This window comes from Centroberyx gerrardi, chromosome 9, assembly GCF_048128805.1.
Source record: "Centroberyx gerrardi isolate f3 chromosome 9, fCenGer3.hap1.cur.20231027, whole genome shotgun sequence".
In the NCBI taxonomy this organism is placed as follows: domain Eukaryota; kingdom Metazoa; phylum Chordata; class Actinopteri; order Beryciformes; family Berycidae; genus Centroberyx; species Centroberyx gerrardi.
This window is the reverse complement of record NC_136005.1, coordinates 4740527-4750637: the sequence shown is the minus strand read 5'-3', so window position 1 is coordinate 4750637 and position 10111 is coordinate 4740527. Positions and strand designations below refer to the sequence as shown.

Here is a 10111-nt window from a genome sequence, read left to right as displayed (position 1 = left end):
ATCGTTACGTCACGTCTAGGCATGCAGATGCACAGGAGAGACGCTAGGTGGCAGCATAATCAAGGTTACCCTGTTGTATCCCAATGGAAAATGTGATTTCATTCTAACATAAACAGATACTCAACTAAAAAAAGATAGTGGGCAACTTAAATCGTTGGTTTACAAAATTATAGCACTATTACAGACTGACTGGACTTTCTGGTATTTATGTGATGCGATACTTTCATTGATACCCACTGGGAAATTGTGCTTTCTCTTGCCCACAGAGAGGTCAGAGGTCACGGTCAGTTAGAGAGCAGCATCCTGGGACTGTCTCTTTAAACACTAGGCCACCCTGCTGCCCCAAGATATAATGAAATAAACTGAAAGATGAACTTCAGGTAGCCATTTTTTTTTCAAACAGATATAGAACATTTTAGAATAGATCAAGACAAGGTATGGAAATACACCAAATTAAAGTTATTTTTCTTTATTTATCAAAACAATAAACAAGCTTAACATTTACACAATAAATACACAGCGGCGACAGAACAGTGTCATTTCTTGCGGCGGTCGTGTTTCCTGATGATGTCTATGAGGTTGTTGGTGGTGACCAGGGTGTCCTCGGGCCCCGGCCTGGCTTTCTGCCTGTCCCTCCGCTGCTGCTCGTGCAGGTGGGGCGAGTTGAGGAGCTGGGGGGGCAGGATGGAGCCCGTGGGCTTCACCCGCTTCACCACCTCCAGGAACAGACGCTTGTTGTTGTTGTTGAGGAAGGTGATGGCCGTCCCTCTATGGCCCAGCCGACCCGCCCGGCCCACCTGGAGAGGAAGAGACGAGAGGAGAAGAGAGGGGTTACAGGCAGGGTTTAACGATTACAGCTGAAATTATAATCCTGATTATACAAAAACAGAAGGGTAGCGCTGCATTTTTTGCAACGAGACAGAACGCCTTGGACAATGTTTTTGCTGGGAACTGCAGGTTTTGACTGGTTCATAATGTACTGTACATTTTCTGACTCTGATACTCCTCTTCACTATATTCAGCAGGCATTCTAGGTGAAACTGCAGATATGCCAATATTTCAAGATTATTAATTGTGGAAACTAAAACTGCAGTATCCACTTATACACAATTAATTGCAGCCCTAATTGAACTATGACAGACAAGAAGGTATTAGATATTTACCAGAGCTTTCCAATTACAGTGAGAGACAATAATAGTCTGAAGTTTTAGGATATTACTCTATGTATGAGAGCAATATGAGTTGAAGATGCAAAATGAGCTTCTGAAACTGACTATTAGTCACTGTCTATTGCTTATTTTGAAATGTATTTATTGTTGTTCTGTCTGTATGTAAATGAGCTGCTGCTGGCTTGGCCAGGCCTGCCTCATAACAGAGATACTTCATCTCAGTGGGACAAACCTGGAGAAATAAAGGTTCAATAAAAAGTATCAAAGTTGTAAATGATAATATTCAATGATTATTAATTGTTGAAACTGAAACTGTAATATGCCATTATGCCATTCAATGTTTAGGAGACTAACAAGCATGGTGAGGTTGTACATTATTGAGTGAGGTTAAGAGGGATAAGTGTAAGCTTAAGTGTAGGTGCATTGTCTGGGTATTGCTAGGTGTGTAGGTAATTATAGGCATAGGTGAGTATAGGTCTGATCACTTTTCAGCGAGTTGGTTCTAAGGTGCCGGAATTTCCTACAGAGCCTTCTGGATGTGTCGTGACCCTAATTAAATGAAACCAAGACAGTGGCCATATTAAGCTGCGTGCTTCTCCTGTGTAGAGAATAAAGACATAGTAGTTGGCTGCTAAGAGCAAAAAAGATTAAAAGCAAGATTAGCATATTAGCAAACGGCAACACAATCCATGTTTAGCTGTAACGTCACACGACGCTGAAGAAGTCTTTGTAACAGGACACAAGCACAGCCATGTAGCTAAAACAGCTTCAGGTATTTCCCACACAAAGCTTGTCAATGAAACATCTGTGATTGGAGAGAGAGACCCACTTGACAAACCCTCCCTCCTCCACCCTCTTTTCCTCTAACATAGGTTTATACATAGGCGTTCACCCTACATAGCACAAGATATAGTTACAGTTCCGCCAATGTCATCAAGACCAGGTCCTGTGCATTTACTGGAATTGGCACGTTAAGTATGATTAAATGTACTCTACAGGACACAAACAAAGTTTTTTGCCCACTAACCTGATGGACGTACTCATCCATGCTGGACGGCATGTCGAAGTTGACCACCAGTTTGACGTTGACCAGGTCCAGCCCTCTGCCCAGCACTCCTGTACTGACCACCACCTCAAAGTCTCCCTCCAGCAGACCCTGAGGACACAACAACACAACACAGATATTAAATCATCAGGCATGGTCAGACCCATACATGACCAAGGATGGACTCGTTTTTCACAGTTAGTGTGTCCATACTCCAGCAACTCACCAATACCCAGTAGTGTCATGACTACATTCATTGATATTTTTATTTGCCATGGTACTTGGCCCTGTGGAGTTCAATGGCATTAACACCAGGGTTAAAAAATACATGGATAAAATTAAAATGTCTACCAAATTCTTTAAAAAAAAAGTGAAATAAAATAGTCTTTCTTCTGTCTTTTAGGTTTTAAACTGTATTAAAATGTTCAAGGCAATGTTCAAGGCACTCTCTTTAAACCAATTAAAATGCCTTTATTGTCACGGCATGGTCATATTAGACTTTAAAAACAAAAGTTTAAAGTTTAATATGACCATGCCATGACAATAAAGGCATTTTAATTGGTTTAAAGAGAGTGCCTTGGAGTTTTTTTGTATTTTTGTATCTACATGTATCCCTATCCAAAGAGCACCTCAAACAAACTTCATTTTGAGTCCAGGAAGCGCTCCTACCCAAACAGTTTTTGTATTAAAATGTTCTTTGAAAGTGAAAATAATGAAACAGTATCCTTCTGCATATAATTTTATAACACACAAAAACAGCATTGTATTAAGTCTCAGCTCTAGGTGTCTGTTGTCTTCACCAGTAATTCAGGAGCGATGCTCTTGGATACCAGACATGGGCACATTGCTATTCCACCCACTTTACTGTCCCTGTCCTGGTTGCCACTGGCCTCACCCTGAGGATGCGGTTGCGTTCCCACTGGCTCTTGTCGGAGTGGATGGCCACGGTGTCGAGGCCCGTCACCTTGGCGACCGCCTCGCACAGCAGGTCCGCCCCCAGTTTACAGTCCACAAACACCACCACCGGAGGCTGGTACAGCTTACTGTCCTGGGAGAGCACAAGGAAAAACGCAGGTGTGGGGAGTGGAGAGAGGTCATCTTTAAACATTTTTATATACTGATCTTGTTCACTAGGTTTGCTTATGCTTTGCCTGTGATTTATGGTGAATCTTTGCCTTTTTTATGTGATTTGTAGTCCTGTGTGTGTGTGTGCCAGAGGTTGATTTCCTAACTTTTGGACAGAATCAGAGGTAAGCATCTTTTAAAAATCCTCCAAAGAGAGAGCCAATATTCCCTCTGTACAGTAAAACAAGTCCGTTACTCAAACAATGATCTAACAACACTTAACCGCTGGGTTGATGAAAGCAGACCCTTCCTGTCCTGCCCTGTATAAATGGTGCGAGCCATTACTCAGATTCCTGGAGCGGGGCCATGGCTCAGGGCCCACCCATTTCCTCCAGACGGTGGGGGGGGGGGGGGGGGGGCTGGGCTGCAGTAACGGCTGTCTAAATATGGTGTAGTGGGGAGACTGGTCTTTGGCACGTCTGGAATTCCCAACTCTAACAGGCAGTTAATACAGTTCCAATGCACATGGAGATGCTGAGCGATAACTCTGCTAGAAACTCACATTGAGATGGAAGAGCTGCTTTTTGTGTTTGTCTCTACCTGTACTTCCTTATTCTCCACAGAGAACAATTAGTCTTGATCTGAAACAAAAACTGCTTATATGGCCCATATGGGTGGTGGTAGCCTAATGGTGAGAAGCAAACTTGTGACATAACCAGAGAGCGGACGGTTGCAATCGTCACTGGGAAAATCCGACACACACACGTGCAGTGTCCAAGAGTGGAAGACTGGTTATACTGGGCAGCTCTCAGGTACGAATTCAAAAGGAACAGTTCACCCTAAAATGAGAATTCCCTCATTATCTACTCACCCCCATGTCAGCTGAAACTCCATTGAAGACAGACCCACACACACACACACACACAGTGAATTAGCCCCCATAGGTCTATCTCAGCCTTATCTTAAACTATTGAAGTTAACAAGGCCATCTTTTCACACCTCCAAAAAAAAGCATAGTGTCCATCAACCGGGCGTGCGACTGTTAACGTTCTGCTTTTTTTTGGAGCTGTAAAAGATGGTCCTGTTAACTTAAACAGTTTTTGGAGATGGCGGAGCTGGATCTACAGGGGCTGACTTGTGTGTTTGGTGGTCCTATGCATTTTAAGAGTTTTGACTGATATGGAGATGAGTAGGTAATGACTGAATTTTCATTTTGGGGTGAACTATTCCTTTAGTATTTTAATTGATTGACATTGTGGAATTCTCTTTCAGCTCTGACCCCCTGTAGAACTGGTAGATTCAGTGTCTTGCTCAAAGACACTTCAGCAGAGCGAGTGCTTGCTGATAAGGGGGCTTGAACCGGGAACTTCACTACACCACCCTGCTGCCCAAATATCTAACTGAATGAGTGTGAACCAGGGTGTTGCTGAAAAAACAGACGATGCGTGCCTGTGCAAACCTTCCCTGGCTAAATCAAGGTTTAAAAACAAAACAATAATTCTCTAACTCACATTGAGAATCTCAAACAGCTTCTTCTTCTTGGAGGGCTCCTCCACCCACAGCAGGATCTGCCTGACGTTGGCGCAGGGCTGGTTCTTCTCTCCGATGGCGATGCGGACGGGGTCGCGGGTCAGCCGGGCCGCCAGCTGCTCCGTCCCGGTCGGGATGGTGGCGGACGTCAGCAGGGTCTGGTGCTGCTCGGGGACTTCCTCCAGAACCTCCAGGACCTGCTGCTGGAAGCCCATCTTCAACATGGTGTCGGCCTACACAACACACCACACTGACATTATTATATGACCCACATACCCGTATACTTATATACTTTCTGGACCTGTTTTTGCATTCTTGTATTCTCTCTTTTTATTTAAACTGCAATTTCCCCTCGGGCATCAATAATATCCTATCCTATCCGACTGGATTTGATTACTGAATGTATAAATGTATATATAAAGAAATATGTATAGACGACGATGTGACTGCACCAAGACAAATTCCTGTATGTATCCTGTGTGTAAAATGTTGATCCTAGGATGGAGAGAGATCCCAAGAGCTGAGGCATATTGATGAATTTGGGTGCTATATTTTAATTTAAAAAAAAATTATTTTCGAGGCCATCCGTTCATTTTCAAAATCCTTTAAGGCCTTGTTTTTCCTCAAATGCATAAACATTTAATAATTTTCAAGACAATGGGAGGAACCCTGATACCATAAGTGATGAATTACAAGGAAATTAGTGAAAGTGATTCTCATACCTCATCAACCACCACAACCTTCACTTTGTCCAGCTGCACCGCCTTCTGCTTCAAGATCTCAAGGAGTCGTCCGGGGGTGGCAATGACGATCTAAAGGGAGATAAAGAATAACTTAACGATGACCTAGGAGGTCGAATGTTGAAATTAGTTTGTCAGACAGTTGTTTTGATTGGAGGGAGAGAAAAAAAATCACTTAAAAATGAGCGTTTGTACTTGGATGCTGCGTTTGAGGCGGTGGAGCTGCGGGGGAAGCGGCATGCCGCCCACCAGCAGGGCGGTCCTCATGTTGGGGAGGCCCATCACCAGCTCCTGGGCCTGCCGCTCTATCTGGATGGCCAGCTCCCTGGTGGGGGTCAGGATGAGAGCCGCAGGGCTGCACACACCGTCAGTGGGTTTCTGGGAGAAAAGAGAGGGATACAGCATATCAACACAATCGGTGAGATTTAGATCGAACAGCAGTTTTGTGAATGTAATGCCGTTTAGCAGCAGACTTTGAAGTCCTGGATGTTACACTTTCCCACCAGCTCATGAACACAGCATCAACTGATCCTGTGCCCAAGGTTCTGTCCACCAAGTTTCAGCCAAATCTGTGCGTAACTTCTGAGATATCTTGCCAACAAACAGAAAAACAGGGGCGAAAACATAACCTCCTTCCAACTTAATTGGCAGAGGTAAAAAGGAATAAAATAAGCAACTACAAAAGAAATAAAAAGGTTAAAAAAAAACGACATGAAAGGCTGTCTGCGTTTTTTAAGAGATGATGCCAGCCTAGGCTCCTAAGATGGATGAAGATATGTTGTTTATTGTTTCAGAGATCCAGATATTAAGTAAAAGGCTTCAACAGTCAGCAACAGATCACAAGACATACATGAGCAAGGCGAGAGTCTAAGTAAAGCAGCATTTTGTCAACAACTTGCCAGACACTGTAAATGGCTTTGGGTGCAGCGTAACACTCAATACAGGTAAAAAAAAAAATAAAAAAAAAAGTCTGCTTCATTCCATGTTTTGAAAAGTTGACTTTAGTTCAAAGTTCAATTCTATTTTCCCTCAACATAAGTAAACTTCCTGTTCCCTGAAAGTTGAGGTTGCAGCCTGGCCGCAGATAAAAATAGTCCTCTGCCTATGAATTACTCACTGCTTTTGTTTCATGGGAAGAGAGCCAGAGGATGGAATTGGGCTAAAAACTGGACTGTCCCCACAAACTTTACTTTACTGGTCCAATACCAGGACAGAATGTGCGCTCCAGCAAAAAGTGTGTGTGTGTGTGTGTGTGTGTCTTTAAACCCATCGCCAGGCATTTCTGATAAAAACGATGGTTCTTGTCTTTTATTTATACCCTCCACCTCCATTCCTGGGGGTGTGCACATGTTTTTGGTTTCTGTCCAGCAGCAATATGCCTGACTGATCACTGGATCCTCACGGCTAAAGAGGAGCTCAGTTGCTTCGGTGTGTGTCATTTTCCCCAAGTGGTATAGAGACTTGAATACACACACAAGCCCTTAGCTGCACATCATCAGGCATCAGCAGAAATCTGGCTGCTGTAGTGTAAAGAAAAGTGGGCGTGTAACTTGCAGGTTGCCAGTGTTGTGCCAAAATTTGTTTCCCCTAAAAATGTGTTTTCCCTGGCAGTGTGTCTTCACCTTTATTTCACACCTGGGAAGAAATAACAAAATCTCTTCAATGTTTGTAGATTGTTTTTTTGGATCCCTATTCTTGGCTTTTCAAATGTTTTAAAACATTTCATAGGATTACCAAGAATGACAGCAGCCAAACTAAAGTACTTATACTTGCCTCATAATAACCAGAGATCACGCTTGTTTGTAATGTTACCATCTCAACCAAACCCTCCCTAGATAAAGGATAAAAAAAAGGAATCTGATGTCTCTGTACTGTACCTCCAGTGCCCTCACTACCACCGGCAGCAGGAAGGCCACGGTCTTCCCTGAGCCCGTGTCGGCGCTGGCGATCACGTCCCGGCCCGTCAGACCCACAGGAACCATCTGCATCTGGACCGGCGTGGGCGCCTCGTAGCCGGCCTTCTTCAGGTTGCCGCTCAGGGTGGCGGGGAAGCCGCAGTGCTCAAACTCAATGATGGGTCTTCTGGCGTCTCTCCCCTGGGCGTCGATGCCGAGCTCCCGCTTAACCCGCTTCACCTGCTCCTCTGTTAGACCAGATATGAACGGATCTTCTTTGTAGGAATAGCCCGTTTCAAGTTTACCAGCAGCACCTGTGTTGACAGCTGGCTGTTGAGGTTGCGGAGTCGTGTCATGTCCAGCTGTGTGTTCACGGTTGAACGCGTCCGCCCCAGTCCCCAAACCCATTTGGGCCAAGTGGCTGGCCTTGCATTCAAGGCTGCAAACGTCGTTGTCGGTGCTGTCGCAGATGTACTCGCCATAGCGGCCGCACATCACACAGACGGGCTCCCCCGGCTCCGGCCATCTCTGGCTCTTTCTGAATGATTTGACAGGTTCCTCCTCCTCCTCCTCCTCCTCCTCACTACCACCTGAAGAAGACCCCTGCCGGTCTTCACGTAGCAGGCTCTCTTTCACAGTTGCAGAGTCTCCATCCGCTTGTATCGTCTCTTCCTGTGTTTTGGTGTCTTCAGCTGCCTCCTCCCCCTCTGTGGGAGTTGCAGCAGAGCTCTGAACAGGTTTCTCTGGACCCTCTTCGCTGCTCCTCTCCTCCTGACCCACCTTGCTCTTCTTCTTCAAAACTTGGCCTGAGCCCCCGGCAGGTCTCTTCACTTTCAGGGCTCTTGGCATAAACATGTTTTTGTTTTTTTATTATGCTGTGAAAACAGGAAAACAGATGTCAGCAACGATGTAATGTAAAAACCATGGAGTAGTTGGCGTTTCTATGGGAACAGCGGCATCATGGGAACTCACTGTAGCTTGTGGGTAGTGTTGTATTTCACAAGGAACTCGGGAATGAAAGGCAATTACTCAACAGCAAAACTGAAATTAGATTGACTGATGATTTTTACGGGAACATACATAGTGGTTTCACAATCTGATAGTTCATGGTAAGTACACGTCGCACGGTTTAAACGTTAAAATACCGAGGAATGTAGTTACTTCCGGAACCTAAGGTTTCAGCTCTACAATCTCGCAGAGGCGAAATTATAGTTTTACCGAAGAAGAAAACAATCCTTTGCAGTCTCATAGAAATCAACTGCCAAGTCAACGGCTCTCACATTTTCCTGCATATTGTCAAGCCAGACATTACCGTGTTTGAAAATGTTCTTATCAAATATAGCTAACTGATAAGTGCCTAGATGTATCTCAGGTGCATAGTAACAGGTAAACAATTAGACTTTACTTGAAAATGACGTTTTTTTGTCATTCATTGCAGCGCGTTACGTTACCTTCTACTGCTTCCATCCACTCAAAACAATCACCGACGCAGACTGATGACGCAATTTTTCTTTGCACGTCGGGAAGTGTAGTTTTTTATAGAATATCCGCTTGAATATAAGACCGGTATTGACTGAAACATTTCTATGAATTCAACCTCTCGTTCTCTTCTTAAGACGAAGAGTCTATTTAGCTTTATATGAATGGAAAAGCTTCTATCTGTGTCCATACAGTAGCACAGTGTGTGTTTAGTGTGGGTGGGGAACTACAATGGGTTGTGTCCAGCCTGTGTTTACAACAGTCTGGAATAGAGATATGAAGAATTACTTAATCCGTCAGCTCTATCTAATGAAGATCATGTGGACTCGTGTCATCCAATTCATAAAATGTACTTTCAGCTTTGTTTTGTCGCTAATGACATGCATGCTGCCCTCTTTTCGTGCTGCCTTCAAGTGCTCCTCTGGAACTGGAACGCTGTAAATAGCCCTACTCCCTGTGGGTGCATGAATCAATTTGGGGAAGGCTGGAATAATTAACAGGTTTTGTCAGTGCAAGCTGTTAAGAAGCTACCCATGGCATTACAACTGTAAAGCAGCCCAGGTGTTATTGCGTGATAATGTTATAATTAATAATAATATAATTAATGTTTTATTGTGTGGTTACGCCACAGTTAAGCCAGTGAAAACCATAGGTCACAGAGTTTTGATAGTTTCAAGTTTCAAGTTTGCCATTTACATAAAATGCATTGGAATTCTTGAATTCTACCCAACACACCACTACATTGTTTCTTATTACAGACATTTTCCCTAGACCGTAAACTGTTTTAACAGCTTTCACCACAACATCAGGAATAAGAACAAAATGAATACTGTAACAATAGTAGATTTTGTCGTTCATTTCCACAAAACTTTACATTGACAGGGCCTTTATTAAATTATACCACAAAACTGTTAAATTATACCTGGATGCACCACTAATGATTTGCACAGAATGCCAAAGAATAACATATAATGATAAAATGCAACACGGATAGAACATTTCGATTATCGGGCCGGTCGAGTGCGCTCAAATCATAATTTTGATATTTCCGACAGCACATGAAGGCAGCAGACGTGGTGCAGAAATTGGCTGGGTATTCCGCGCATGCGCAATACAGCCGCAGCAGCGCTTGGGAGAGCCACAGTGCGGCAGGAAAACCGCACCAAGGCACCGAGAGATTGAATAGAG

The 10111-nt window shown here is 43.9% G+C and overlaps 1 protein-coding gene across 1 annotated transcript; it reads right to left on the bottom strand.

Moving 5' to 3' along the window:
- Positions 1-453: 453 nt before the first annotated feature.
- Positions 454-8925, bottom strand: ddx59 (DEAD (Asp-Glu-Ala-Asp) box polypeptide 59). The gene is made up of 8 exons (XM_071925587.2): positions 8896-8925; positions 7427-8319; positions 5745-5927; positions 5532-5621; positions 4791-5042; positions 3110-3262; positions 2197-2325; positions 454-797 (listed from the first exon to the last, which is right to left on the bottom strand). Exons 2-8 carry the CDS (start codon positions 8297-8299, stop codon positions 537-539), a joined length of 1941 nt encoding a protein of 646 aa, XP_071781688.2. The 5' UTR covers positions 8300-8319; positions 8896-8925; the 3' UTR covers positions 454-536.
- Positions 8926-10111: the final 1186 nt, after the last annotated feature.

Bases quoted from the DNA above. Each gene is read 5' to 3' on its own strand.
- ddx59 (XM_071925587.2), bottom strand. From the start codon at position 8,299: ATGTTTATGCCAAGAGCCCTGAAAGTGAAGAGACCTGCCGGGGGCTCA. The intron at 5,928-7,426 runs GTACAGTACAGA...CTTTTCTCCCAG, and splicing joins TGGTAGTGAGGGCACTGGAG to AAACCCACTGACGGTGTGTG. The intron at 5,622-5,744 runs GTACAAACGCTC...ATCTCCCTTTAG, and splicing joins GCCTCAAACGCAGCATCCAA to ATCGTCATTGCCACCCCCGG.